General features: G+C 59.3%; 1 protein-coding gene across 2 annotated transcripts in view; it reads right to left on the reverse strand.

Annotated features, from left to right (window-relative positions):
• Nucleotides 1-14,675, reverse strand: part of MLLT1 (MLLT1 super elongation complex subunit) — a 64,924-nt gene that overhangs the window by 11,903 nt on the left and 38,346 nt on the right. For both annotated transcript variants that reach the window (XM_060007557.1, XM_060007556.1), the window contains exons 4-5: nucleotides 6,379-6,522; nucleotides 3,088-3,213 (exon numbers count right to left, since the gene is read on the reverse strand). In XM_060007557.1, the coding sequence (XP_059863540.1) occupies nucleotides 3,088-3,213; nucleotides 6,379-6,522 (270 nt within the window). The remainder of the gene's footprint in view (nucleotides 1-3,087; nucleotides 3,214-6,378; nucleotides 6,523-14,675) is intronic.

A 14,675-nucleotide genomic window follows, 5' to 3' on the forward strand; every position in this document is an offset into this window, starting at 1 on the left:
CACCGGGCCGCCGGGAAGGCGGGCTGGTGGCCTCCAAGCCTGCACGCCTGCGCTCCCTCTGAGCAGGAGCAAGACCACCTACCTCACCAGGCGACAGTGCAGGGTGGGCAGGGCGGAGAGGGCGGACAGCGAGTGCACAGTCACCCCGCCCCCAGGCAGGAGCCCCGTCTGACACCTTGGCGGGCCTGCTCCTCGCCAACACCGTGTACACCGCATCACCACCTCGCCGCACAGCCAGGGCTGCGGGACAGGTGCCCGCTGCCGTCCGCTGCCAGGATTCTGCCCCCAACTCTGTGGGACAGGTGCACGGCTGGGCACCACCAGCAGCTAGACCACAGGGGCCCACCTGGGCGGGGCCCCCAAAGCAGCCTCCCTCTACCAGCTCACCCCAAGTGCTGAAGGGACGGGCGAGCCAGGTGAACACCCAGCAGCTGGGCCTCTGCTTCCTGCGCTCACAGTCTCCAAGGGTCCAGCGACAGAAGCCTCCCAGCAAAGAGCCACAGGGAAAGACGGCACAGCCTAGAACCACCTCTGACCTACTGGAGTCCCCGTTTTCTTGCGGATCCACTACCCACACCAGTGCCAAAGGTTCAGGGCCAGCCCCATGTGGCCATGGGCTCCTGCCACCTCCCTGGAGAGAAGTCGGCCCTGTGCCCTGGCCCCGGCCATCACGTCACCACGGCAGCAGGAAGGGGTGCTCACACCACGAGCACCCCTTTAGAAGCCTGTGTAAAGGGGCACCCCTGGGAGGCTGCTGTGTGGAATGGGGCCAGTCTCTGGGGGCTCCACTCTCCAGCACGCTGTCCCCCCAAGGAGGGAGGCAAGAAGCAGAGACCTCCCACACCATCCTGGCCTCTTCCTGCAGCGCCCATGAGCCCGCCTGGGCCGCACAGTCCCAGCCCCGAGAGGTGCAGCGGAGCACCCCTGATGGGCACGACTGCCGACGGCCCCCTGCCCGGAGCGGCAGAGCCTCCCCGCTGTCCAGGGCCTGCCCAACTAGCAGGGGCCTCGGAGCGGCGGCTCTTCACCCGGAGCGCTGTACGGGCACCCAAGAGCACAGGCCCTCTGAAGTCACACACTACGTCTGTAGCATAATGTAGACGTTCCTGGGGCAAAGCTCCACTGCAGTCATGTTCTCAAAGCTGTCGAGGACCCAAAATGATTAAGAACCAAGTGTTAGAGAAAAGCCCACCAGGCCGACTGGCTGACATCAGACAAGGAGAGGCAGGGCGCCCTGAAGCTATAGGCGCACGAGTCCAGGGGGCGGCGGGACCAAAGGGAACAGCCACCTGCACAGTGAGCCTTCAGGGGGTCCCGGTCCTCTCCTAGGAGGCTCCACTTCCTGCCTGCCAAGCTACCCTCCGGGGGTCTGTGGGAAGAAACAGAACCACAGGGACCAATCCACCTGGGGCTGCAACAGCCAGACTCTCCAGCGGCCCCAAGGCCCTACAAGGACCACGCCCCTCCCTCCTGGCCCTTCTGCCTGGAGCATGCGGTCCAGCCAGTCAGCCTCTGCAGGTCCAGGCAGTGGAGAATCCGTCTGGGGGAAAGAGCCGGTGCTTCCTCAGCTGGAAGAAGAGGCCGATGACTCAGAGGCAGGACTGTGACAATGGGCAGAGGGGGTCTGTCAGAGAGCCATCAGCAGAAACCTTCGCAGGGACCCCCTATGTCACAGCGTTCAGGGGCTGCAGAAAGATGCTGGACCGGGAGGGGTGAAGAGGAAGGACCCTACCTGCAGGCCGCCCAAGCCTCGCAGATACACCCACTGGCTTGGGGGGGTCCCAGGGGTTTCAAAGACCTCAGCAAGAGATGCCACCAGCACCCCCAGCAGACGTAGCTCTGTCGGGCACTGGAGTGTCCTCACCACCTGGGAGGGGGCACTTCTCAGGTGACTTGCAAGCAACAGGTACAGAAGAGATGGCAGTTCCCACTCTTCCTATTTTGCACCGACTTTCGAAAAACCGTGGGTGGCTCGGAGAAGCTGCCAAGATCGTTAGCAAGAATTTTTCTTCAAGTCCCGTGAGGTTCAGGGAAAGACCTAGGAGTCCTGTGAGGGGAAGACCCTGGAGCCGCACTCTGTACTTGAAGACTCTGGCCTCACGCGTCCAGAGGGCTTAAGTCAGACAGATCTGAGGATTTCAGAGACCTAGTGGCCTTGTGGAAAGTGCCAGAAAGACCTTGCCTGGCTGACGTGGCCCTCCTCCAAGGTTGCTGATGAGCATAAGGCTGTAAGATGGCCCAAGAGTTCAACCTGTCCACCTCAACCAGGCCCCCGACACCCGATAGGGAGTGAAGCAAGAAAACTGCCAAGATGAGAAATGGATACACTTGCAGGGTTGGTGGCGAACGACTAGCAGCTGCCCTGAGAGCCAGGCAGAGCTTGGCCTCGGGGACACAGCTGTGTAGGTGGCTGCAGCGTAGGACACATGCCCACAAGCTTCCAGGTCCACTGCGGGACCAGCCCGAGGGCTCCGGAGGCTACTCCGGGACAGCTGAGAGAGAGAGGTGTCGGGAGGGCAGAGTGCCACCTGCCTGGCTGGCCGAGAGAAGACGAGGAAACGTTTCTTCTTGAGGCGAAACAGCTGGCTCCGCCACATGGTTCCACCCGGCCCTTCCCCCAGGCGAGCTCTCTCTGCCCAGAGCTGCTGCCAAAGAAGGAAGCGGAGCCTGGAGCAGCCGCGGGAGGGAGCGCCAGCCCCTACGGATGGGAAGTGCCAGTAACGCCCAGGAGGCAGCGGTGGACACGCTCTGTCCACGGCCCCCAGCCACGCCAGCCTCTTGGGGTTCTGTCCGAGTGGCCCTAGGCCCTCAGACTCGGTGGATGGGAGAACGGGGCAGGCTCTCTGGCCTCAAGAGGAAAGGGGGAAGAACCTGCGATCATTTGGCTGTCTGAGCAGTTCAGGAGGGCAAGCCTCCTGATGAAGGGGCAGAGCAGCCGGGCGGAGCACAGAGATGTGCTCCGAGAGAGGATGCCAAGGGAGCGAGTCCGGGGACGGAAGGTCCAGCTCTGCGGAGGGGCGCCCTGAGCCCAGGCCCCGCCACTGGGCCCCAGCGCTCCCACATGACTGGGCCTTCCGCCTCACTAACCTTGGAGCCGTGGGACGGTTTGGTCTTCTTGGGGTCAGAGAAGGCAGAGAGTGGAATTGTGGGTAACATGGGGTAGTCGGGGCTGGGCCTGGACACCGTTTCTGCTCCTTCGGGCATTACCATCACCTAGTGATAAAGAAGAGACAGATGTTATCAACGAGCAAGGAGGCAGGCTGGAAATTCGATCGGCAAGAGGAAGCCGGCCTGCGGAGCTTCCCTCCGGGAGGGGCCGAGTGCCGAGCGCTGGAGCCAAGCGGGGCCGGGCAGAGAGCGAAGAGAAGCCGGGTCCCAGGATGGCTGGGCGCGGTGGGCCGGGCCGGCCGAGAAGACGCGGAGCTGTGGCCAAAGCTGCCCCACACGCGGCGGTGCAGACAGACCAGAAGCACGGTTGGCATGGGCGGGAAGCCGGCCGGACACCCAGAGCAGGCAGCTGCGGCGGAGGGGGCAACCTCTGCGGGATGTGTGTGCCCGATGTCCTCCTCCACCGTGAGGCGGGCGGGGTGGACAGACAGGGAGAGTGCGGCCAGGCCAGAGGAGAGCTGCGTGGGGTGGGCGCGGGGGGTTGGGGGGAGGGCCCAGAGGAGGGAGGGTCCAGGGTCCTGCTAGGAGGTGCACGGGGAAACACCTGCCCGGCTCCAGCCAGGCTCCCGAGGCCCCGGCTGAAGGGGGAGAAGGCGGCGGGCAAGTCCTCGAAATACTGACACCGCAAATTGACCCTAGTAGCAGTCAGCGCTCAGAGGGAGCCTTCCAGACGCTGATGAGACAGAACAAAAGAATAAAGCGCACACACACAGAAAGAAGCAAGCATTTAGCCTGGTAGAACAGCCCCACGAGTAACCCTAAAAGCATGGGATTCCCCGAGGAACCAGCGTTTCACCTGGGGGGGGCCAAGGTCACGCCTGGCTGCGGGGACGCCGGGTTGAAAGGAGGGCGGTGGAGCCCCTTGCCCTCCAAGCCCTGCAGCGGAGCCCGAGGCGGTGCTGCTCACGGGAGCCTGTCCGACCACCACGCTCTGAACCAGACACCCAGAAGCCGCCTGCCCCACCAGGCCCGGGATCACGCTGTTGGCGACCCGCACACTCCAGGCCACAGGGAAGCAACGGAGAGCACAGCCCAGGAGAACGGCGGGGCCACGGGATGCCTTAGTGCGTCCACCCACAGACCTTTTTCTTCTACTTTCGCTGCAACTTCTCTCCCTTCAAATGAAGGTCCCCAACCAACCCTATCCCAGGACAACGCGTGGAGGCCTCCCGTGTCGCTGCCTGTCTGTGACAGCCCTTTGGGGCACATGGCTCCACGGGGACCCGTCTCACCCCTGGCCTCTGAAGGAGCCTCTACCTCTGCGCAGCTCAACTGCCGACGGGGCAAAGGATGAGACACAAGCTGAGGGGCCGGGCAACCGCCTGGCACAGCGGGAAGCAGCTCAGGTCACCGCTGATGGTGTCTGAGCCTCACGCGAGGAGCGACAGGGCTCAGGCAACCCCGGGAGAAGGGGCCGCACAGAAAGCAGTCCTCGTGGGCTCACCGACGGCCCGCTCCTCCTGCGCTGGCCTCCTGCGCTTCCAGCGCCGACATCAATGTCAATGCAGGCAGGCTCCGGGCCCATCCGCCACGGGATGGCAAAGGCAGCGCCACTGGGACCCAGAGCCCCAGAATGGCAAACAGGGACCAGGACTCAGGGCTCGGGAGCCACCGTCCCATAAAGGTCTCGGGCAGCTCCTAGGACCAGAAAGCACTGCCCTGCCATCAGCCTGGGGCGTGAAGCCCGCAGCCCCAAAGGGCGACAAAGTTCCTGACCAGCCAACCGGCTCTCCAGGCAGCCCCAAAGGGCCAGAACAGCAGCCAGCAGAGACCACAGGGTGGCAGCTCGCGGGCCTCCCTCCCTCCCTCCCAAACTGCAGGCCGCGCCTGCCCTCCCCACCTCCCTCCCCCGCCCCTGCGCACCTCCTCCTCCCTGCCCTCCAGTTTTATGTGTTTAGATGATGCTCACTGAACCTGCATCTCCTCAGAGCAAAGAAAACATCTTTTTTTTTTTTAAATTTCAAAACGTTTTAGTTTTTAAAAAATAAAATAAATGACTATAAATGATACAACCAGTTTTCCCATGTGACTCTAAAGGTTAAAAAAAAAAAACTTTACGTGGGGAGCCAAGGTCTCGGTGCCTGGGTCCTGGGACTCTGAGAGGCCCGTGGACGCTCTGTGTGTCTGTCTCCCAAAGAGAGGTGACCGTGAAAGCTTTGGGGGAACACCCGGGAACACCTCGGGAAATACTTTGGAAAATATTTGGCAGCGAAAATAAGGTAGAGAAGCAGAGCTGGGGGAGGACCGCTGAACCCAGCAAACTCAGGGCCAACATCTGTGTAAGCTGACGCTGCACCTCCCGGCTCTGTGACTGGACTCCGTCAGCCATCATGTGCTAGATTAGAATCGCACGCTAATCTTTTGCTAGGAATACAGCGTAACTTAATCACGTATTCTGCGATGAATACGTGATTGCTTTCATATTATTAAAAAAGTTTATAGAAAGACCCAACTGAATTAAGTGAACAGGAAGGGACTGCTCCCCAGAGCCAAAGAAACCCAAGCCAAGCGCCCTGCACGCACTGGGGAGGTGCGCCTGCCTCGACGACACACACGTGCGCACACACAGGCTCTCGCGCCCCCAGCCCGACTCCCCCATCCCAGGCTCGGGATGTCCGTGTGCTCAGTCCACCGCCCTCGGCGCAGTCCAGTCCTCCTCCACGACCGAGCACCCGACCCAGCTCTCCAAAGGCCTTGCCACGTGCAGGGGGATCACTGGCCACACAACTTGCTACGGAGACCTAAGTTCTGAGAGCCTGTGTCACCAGGACAAAACCGCCAGGAGCGCGCATCAGCAGGGAGCCCCTACAGAGCCGGGGCTGCTCCCCCCACCCCCCATGACACGCCCCCGCGAGGCCTTGCTGATCTGGTTAAAACTGGCTCCGGCTCCAAGCTGACAGATTGGCCTCGCGCCCATGCCTGCCCCCTCCCCCCACCCCGCCCCACCTCCATGGAGGACAGTGCTAATTGCCCACAGCCAACAAGAAGCTACAGGGTAACTAGAGACTAGTTAGTCACTCGCAGCGGACAACACCCTAGCGCAGACTCAGGGCGCCTCGGTCCCATCCAAAGCTGCTGGGCGCCACCCGTGCAACCTGCCCCTCTGGGTCTTGGGTGCCCAACCACACGCTGGAGAGCCCCGGGTGCCCCCAGCACCAGGGCCGCCCAGCGCTGGGGGCCATGTTGGGGCACGTGGAGCGGCACACTCACCCCGCCGGCCATCAGCAGCTTGTACCGGAACTCCACGGTGGGGTTGTTGAAGGTGAGCTTCTCACAGCGCAGGTGGTTGACGGGCGGGTTGCCCTCCAGGTTCAGGAACAGGTCGTAGGTGAAGCAAACCTTCCTTGGCTCCTCCTTAAACAGAGAAAACAAAAGGAAGTCTACTCAGAGGGCTGGGCAGGAGGCTGCAGGGCAGCCGCGGACCAGGCGGAGGCACTCCTTGCCGCCGGGCCTGCCCCCCGTCCCCTCGGACCCTCATCTGCTTCTCTGTGTGTGTGTGTGCCTCCCCATCGCTCCGCTCATGCAAAATAAATCAACTTACTATTTGCGGAGCGGCAAAGCAGGCACCACGACAGAAATAAAGATCATCAGGATGATATTCTCAGCTGGTTAATGAAGCAGTCCTGCCGATGGTGTGCGGAGTCCCGCACACACAATCCCCCTCAACCCTCAGTGCTCGGCCCATGGACGGGGAGGACGACGCTCCAAGACACACAGCTGCTCAGCGACAATGCTGAGACCGGACCCCAGGCTCTAGGACCAGGATCCTGCAGCCTCAACCCCCGGCCCCTTTCCTGGAAGGGAAATTTCTCCAAAGACATACAGGCGGCCAATAAGCCCACGAAAAGATGCTCAACACCATTAACCGCTAGGGAAGTACAAATCAAAACCACAAAATACTGCCTCACACCCACTAGGACGGCAATTATTTTAAAAAAGGAAAATAACAAGCCTTGGCAAGGATGTGGAGAAACCAGAATCCTGGTGCACTGCTAGCAGGAAGGTAAAATGGTGGTCCCTCTGGAAAAGTGTATGAAAGTTCCTCAGAATGCTGAATACAGAGTAACTGCATGACCCACATATCCCCCCTAGATGTATACCCCAAAGAAATGAAAATACACATTCACATAAAAACTTGTACGCCTGGGCTTCCCTGGTGGCGCAGTGGTTGAGAGTCCGCCTGCCGATGCAGGGGACACGGGTTCGTGCCCCGGTCCGGGAAGATCCCACATGCCGCGGAGCGGCTGGGCCCGTGAGCCATGGCCGCTGAGCCTGCACGTCCGGAGCCTGTGCTCCGCAACGGGAGAGGCCACAGCAGTGAGAGGCCCGCGTAACGCAAAAAAAAAAAAGCAAAAAAAACCAAGAAACTTGTACGCCTATATCCACAGCAGCATCACTCACAATAGTCAAAAAGCAGAAACAAACCCAAGTGTCCATCAACAGGTGAATGGATAAACATATTGTGGTCCATCCATGTAACAGAATGGTATCCAGCCACAAAAAGGAATGAAGCACTGACACGTTACCACGTGGATGAACCTCAAAAACACGATGCTCAGTGAGAGAAGCCAGACACAAAAGGCCGTGCAGTGTGTGATTCCATTTACACGAAGCGTCCAGAACAGGCATATCCAGAGACAGAGTGGCTTCATGGTTGCCAGGGGCTGGGGGAGGGGAACGTGGAAACTAACTGCAAATAGGGATGAAGTTTCCTTCTGGAATGATGAGACCGTCCTGGGAACTAGAAAACTGTGATGACTGCACGACACTGTGAACACGCTAAAACCACCAAATTCGTGTGCTTTAAAAAGGGTGAATTTCCTGGTATGTGAATTACACCCCAATTTTTTAAAGTGCTATCCGTGGGAGAGAGAAAACTAGGAGTACAGGGAGCCAGTGGCAGCCTCTCAGCAGTGCACAGGAGGTGAGGAAGGAGGGCAGGTTCGGCAGGGCTCAGGAAGGAGGGGCAGGGCAGCTGAGCCCTCTCGCTGGCACTTCCCGGGCTGGCTTCTCTTTGCCCCTTCCTCCTGCGGTGGTGCACCAGGGCCCCGGCTGCCCCGCCATCCCTGGGCAGATGGCGCGTGGTGAGCTGGTGATGCAGGGAGCAGCAGCCTGGCTGGCCACACGCCCGCTTCTGAACAAAGGGGACAGGAGTGAGGTCCTGCAGTTGCACTTAGACGACTCTGTCCCCCCATCCAGGCCACAAAGGTAGAAGGTGCATCTGTCACGCGATGGAGCCGCAGACCCTGCCCTCCAGGAGCTGCCAGGCCTTCTCAAGCCAACCTGACGCCACCGACACCGACCCGGCCCCTCCCCCGGCCCCTGGCCCCAGGAAGAATAGGTTTCTACCTCGCCCATCTGCACGAGACTTGGAAATCAGTCCCCTTGTCCAAGGTGGACAGTGACCTAGTTTGAGGCGATGAGATAAGGGAGGTCAGCCTAGGGAGGGCTTTCCTTTCCAAATCAAAAAAGTGCAAGAAAGTCTCAGCATTTCTCTTCTTCCTGCCTAACTGTGAGACAGTACACGGTACACCTGCAGGCCGGCATCAGCCACGGCACAAGTGTGGAGGGAAGCCGAGAGCACCCCAGGCGGGCAGCCCTAGTGCCACAGAGCTGCTGCCTCCCACTTCTTGTTAAGGAAGAGAAAGCAGCCCCTGGTAACCACTGTTACGCCCCTCCATGCAGCCAGTGCCCCTCCTCTGTGTCCACCCATATGGAGGCATTTGTCACACTGGGTGTGTGTCCCCACCAAGCTGGGAACCCCTGGAGGCAGCAGCTGTGGGGACTCCTGTCCTGCACCCCCCTCCCCAGGTGCTGGCCCTGGGGAGGCGCTCCATATTCGCCAAAAGAATGAAATGTGACCACTGCTGGAGAGGGGCCTGACCCAACAGTGGGGGCGGGGAGGGGCCAGGAAGGGCCCATGGAGGCTGTGACAGGCTTGGAGAGCAGCTAGAGGGTGCACAGAAGCACCACAGGCCACAGTGTCCTCTCTGGGACCCCGAGAGCCCACGTGGCTGCAGCTGGAGGGGAGGGTGGACAGCAGTGGCAGCAGGGGACCCAGAGAGAAGGGCCCTGGCCGCCACTGAGAGGGTGAGCCTCATCCTGGGGGCAGAGGGCTCTACGGGGGTTGAGGCTGGGGAAGAGAGAGCACAGATTCGTGTGCTGGGGAATAAACAGCCTCTGGCCGGCAGAACGTCTGCCGAGACTGGGAGCAGGGCCTGAAACTGGCAAACAAAGGAGGCGGGTGGAAGCGAGCATTTGTCCCGCTTTCCCACTAGGTAAACACACAGACGATAAGAGGGGTAAATGGCACAAACGTATCCCGGCTACTACATGAAGAAGGAACAAGATTACCACCCATCTGTGACTCCTGACAGGTCGGTCACCCAGGCGCTGTCTGTTAACCCTGCCAACCTCACCAGCACGGACCCCCTTCCCGGGAAGACCTCACCTCCAGATTCAAGTGCACGTTGTCAGGGAAGACACAGATCAGGAGACTGTGCTAAATGCAGACACCACGGGGACGAAAGCAGCAACAAGGCAGACGGTACCAAACTCTACGGGACAAATGACGCAGCTTCTCCAACAAATAAAGTGCAAAGAAACAAAACAAAAAAAAAAAAAAGAAAAAGAAGGTAGAAGGAGAATCTATAGATTCAAAGAGACTTAGGAGACAACCGCCTGAATGACAATGTGCGGGTCCAGCCAAGATCCTGATTCAGACAGGAAAGATCTTTAGGCTGGGGATTAAAAAATCGATAATTTGCAGGCGTGACACTGGTACTGTTACACTACTAGAAAGCAGCCCTGGGACTTCCTTGGTGGCGTAGTGGTTAAGAATCCACCTGCCAATGCAGGGGATACGGGTTCGAGCCCTGGTCCAGGAAGATCCCACATGCCACTGAGCAGCTAAGCCTGTGTGCTGCAACTACTGAGCCTGCGCTCTAGAGCCCGCAAGCCGCAACTACTGAGCCCGCGAGCCACAACTACTGAAGCCCGTCCGCCTAGAGCCTGCGCTCTGCAACAAGAGAAGCCACCGCAATGAAGAGCAGCCCCCGCTCACAGCAACTAGAGAAAGCCCGTGCGCAGCAACGAGGACCCAACGTAGCCAAAAGTAAATTAATTGATTTTTTTAAAAAAAGAAAGAAAAAAATAAGAAGCAGCCCTTATCTTTTAGAGCCACAGTCTGAAGCGCTGACACGTGAAATGATGATGCCTGGGATCTGCTCCAAGATGACGCAGGCAGGAGGCGGCAGGCCACAGACAGCTCCCAGGGGCCCATCCCATCACCCTGTCCACTCCTGCAGGTGCTTCCAACTTTCCCCGGTCACCTTCCAAGTGGACATAGGGCAGTGAGGCTACAGGCTAGGAGGAGGAACTCGGCTGAGGGCACCTGTGTGTCAGCAAGGGGAGGTCAGCAGACAGCTGGCTGTCCCCCTTGCAGGGCACAGGGTCAGGCTGGGCCTGAGGCTCGTCTCTCCCTGCACAAGGCCTGCCCTCCTGAGCCTCGGCTTCCTTACCTGTAAAGGTGGGAGGATGAGCTACAGCCACAGGGCTCAGCTCTGCGCCATCAAGAGACGGAAACCACTGTTTTCACCAGGAAGAAGCAGAGGCTTGACGAGGGCACGTGGAGATGCAGCCCATACATGGGACCCCCGCTGCCAAACTTGGGCGCCCGAGGCTCAGAACCAGGACTTCCTCTTGCCTCTGCCCTCTCTGGGTGTCACCCACCCCACCCCCCACCAGCTGCAGCCTGGTGGTGCAGCTGCAAGGCTGGTCCAGCCACTCCCCCAGTCCCTGGCCCCTCAGCCAGCCCCTCCTCGTCTCCTCTGGACCACTCGCTGCCCCTACCACCCAGCTGCTTCTGCTGCGGCCTCCTCTCAACCCATGGAGTTTGAACCGGCTCCTGGCTCATCCCCAACCCACTCCTTTAAAGCCCGCCAATGGCTTCCCTCCGAGGGCCTCCTCTGACCATCGTCCCCAATCACAGCCTTTGTCACGGTCCACAGGATGCATGTCTGTTTTCTGTCCACCACGCTTCTGGACAAAGGGACCCCTTCTTTTCCTATGGGGCAGCGCTGAGCAAGCACCCATGTATGCTGAATGTACCCATGTACTCGTCTGTCCTACAGAAACTTCACGGGTGCCCGCCATGTGCCCACAGCACGACCAGGGCTGAGGAGGGTCTCCAGTGTCCTGAAGCCCTCAGGGCAGCAGCGATGCTGCCATGACTCCCACTGCCCTGTAACGTAACTCCGTGGAGTGTCCCTGAGGCCAGGCACTCTTCCAAGCACAGGTGCTCTTACTGTCCCCATTTCACAGATGAATAAACTGAACCAGAGGCAGAGCACACACCCAGTGCCAAGAGGCCGGTCAGCAGGGAGCCAGGACGCCCTCCAGGCAGGCGGTATCCTCTGGAACCCCTGGCTCTTGGAGCATTTCTCACACCCACACAAACCAAACAGGGCAACGCGCTGGCCCGAGACAGCGCCCAGGAGGAGTTCTCTGGGATGCCCAGGTGAGCGGTGAGGAGCAGAGCCAGGGAGTGGCATGTGGGCTGGGCAGGGGCCTCCCCCAGCACCCAGCATGTGCCCCAGCGCACACTGATGATCAGAGCTCCCTCGGGACAAGACCTGGGGCCTGAGAGGCTTAGGAACTTCCAAGAGGGTGGCGGACCACTTCCTGCCCAGCCCCCAGGAAACCAGCCTCCTGAGAAAGCCAAGAGGCAGGCAGCACTACGGCACCCCAAGAGCCAGCAGCACACTAGGTGAGGGGTGGCCAAGTTCAAGGTGTGCAGGGTAGCAATCCCAAGAGTAACTAACATACTTAGTCATTCCAGTGGGACCCCTGGACCCTCGGGATCCCGAGGCAGGCCTCAGGGGTTCTCAGGCCAGGCCCTGGGCCACTGGCCACTGGCCAGCATCCCTCTCTAGCCTCAGCAAACTAAGATGCGGAGGAACTGGCCAAACTGGTGTCAGCGCCCAAAGCCGGCAGCACACACATCTGTCCACTGCATGGGGAGTGCGGGCCACGGGGCCTGTCCGGGCCAGCAGCCCCCAGCCCTGGGCCGGCTGACTGAAGTTCTGCACTGGGCCCCGTCCACCACCTCAGAACCCACCCCCGGGGCCATCTCCAGGGCCCCCCTCTGCTGCAGCTGGCAGGGCTGGCCCAGAGGACCTCCAGGTCAAATGGAAGGCTCCCGCAGCCTCACTAGCCGAGGAGGACCCCTGGTTCCTGAGGACCCTGGGGCTGTATCCTCTGCCCTCCCTGGTCCCTCGGGCCTGTTCCACGTTCCCTGTGAGAGGCCCCGGGGTTCGCATATGCTGAGCTTAAAGGACAACCAGGTAAACCTGAATCTGACCATGGCTCTAGACCTAACTGGCGGTTTACAGGGCTGTAGTCAGCAACATCCCTATGGGACCACAATACAGCGTCTGAAAGTGCTTTGCAAGGGAGAGAAAGGGAGAGAGAAAGATTTAAAGACGCTTAAGAGACACAGCAATCAGTAGCAACGTACTGACTTTATTTGAATCCTGATGTGAACGAATTATTTAAAATATATATACGTGAGACAGGGAAACTCTGATATTATTGGATATTTGACAATATTAAAGAATTACTGATTTATTAATTTCTAGATTTGATAATACTGTTTTAGGTTTGTTTGTTTTGTTTTGTTTTTAAAGAGTCTTATCTTTTTTTTTTTTTTTTTTTTGCGGTATGCGGGCCTCTCACTGTTGTGGCCTCTCCCGTTGCGGAGCACAGGCTCCGGACGCGCAGGCCCAGCGGCCATGGCTCACAGGCCCAGCCGCTCCGCGGCATGCGGGATCTTCCCAGACCGGGGCACGAACCCGTGTCCCCTGCATCGGCAGGCGGACTCTCAACCACTGCGCCACCAGGGAAGCCCAAGAGTCTTATCTTTTATAGACACGGGCTGAAACATTTACAGAGTAGAAAAAAATAGGATGCCTAGCACCTGATTCAAGACATGCTGGGTTATATAGCAGAAACTAACACACAACGATGCTCCAATAAAGATGTTAAAAAGAAAGAAAAAGAAAAAAAAAGACATGCTGGGAGCAGAGATGAGAACAGCACCGCCTGCAGGTGAGTAAGTGCTGAAGCTGGGTGGTGGGCGCTATGTGGTGGTTTGCTCTGCTGCCCTCTCTACTTCTGCATCTGTTTCTTGGTTTTCTATATTTAAAAGTTTAAATATACACTCCTAGCACCCCCAGCCTTCCCCACAGCTCCGCATTCGAGCATCTACTGACTACCTACGTGGGCTGCCTGTATCCTGGTACTGGGAACAAGGGTGCAGGCAGGCCCGCGGCCACCCTCCCACTGTCCCCAAGATCCTCCGTGGCCGCAGGTTTACGTCTCCCCCATCCCCCCGCCCCTGCCGCCGCCCTGCCGCCAGCAGCCCTGCCAGCCCTCCCTGGGGTCAGGCGCCAGGCGGTAGGTTTTACTCAGCGCCTTATTTCATCCTGCAAAAGCTCTGAGAGTTAGTCACTGCTCTCACTGCCCCTCGGGCAAGGAAACTGAGGTTTTGCGGCATTTAATCAACTGCCAATGCTACACGGAACCAATAAAGGCCGGACACCGGGTCGGCACACCACAGCCTCGGGCGTGTGCAGACCCCGCGCTTCTGTGCACTCAGCTCCTCCGGCCTGGCCCGCGGGTCCCCAGCCCAGGCCGACCAGAACGGGGCTTCCAGGCGGCAGGAGAGAATCGCAGACCGCCCGGGAGACACAGCGAGGGAAGCAACGCCTGAAATCCCACTGCCAGGATCGAGCCTACCCGCCTAGTAAACAAGTGTTCAGGGAGGGCCACTGAGGCAGCCCGCAGGAGTGACGGTGGCCCTCAGCCGGGGAGGGCAGGTCCATGATGGCTGGTCTAAGCTGAGGGGCTCGCTAAGCAGACAGCGCGAAGAACTCGGCAGAGCTGTGGGTACCAGCACAGCAGGGTCCACAGATATTCAGTTTGAAATTGCATCTCTCTCTCTCTCTCCCTCCCCCTCCCCCCCACTCACTCAAACACATACACACAGAAGATGATGTTGTTTCTGGAAGGTGACTTACAGTGGTGACAGTGGCCACTTCAAGGAAACAGGCTGGAGAGGAGACCCGGATTCCTCGCAGCCTCCACATATCACCTTTGCAGTTAGAAGTACGAGAAAAAACTTTTAAAAAGCATTAAGGAAAGCAGTGCAATGTGGGCTGAAAACCGTGGGCTTTGGGGTCTTGAGACCTCCCGGGTGTCACACCGTTGCCTTGCTGTGTGGCACTGGACCCGCCACTCCACCTCTCTGAGCCTCGGTGAGAGGAGGAAATAAACCCCCAGGGTTCTGGGTGCACAAGGGAAGGCAGGAGGAGCGGCTGTGACTAGCTGGTAGCACAGCATGGGCAGCAGCTGTCGGGCGGCCCAGGAGGCCAGGAGGCCGCCCCGCGGGTGACCTCGGTGCCTGCCAGGGCCGGCTGCACGAGGCACACTCACTGCAGTGCTGCGGG

This window comes from Delphinus delphis, chromosome 3, assembly GCF_949987515.2.
Source record: "Delphinus delphis chromosome 3, mDelDel1.2, whole genome shotgun sequence".
Classification (NCBI taxonomy): Eukaryota; Metazoa; Chordata; class Mammalia; order Artiodactyla; family Delphinidae; genus Delphinus; species Delphinus delphis.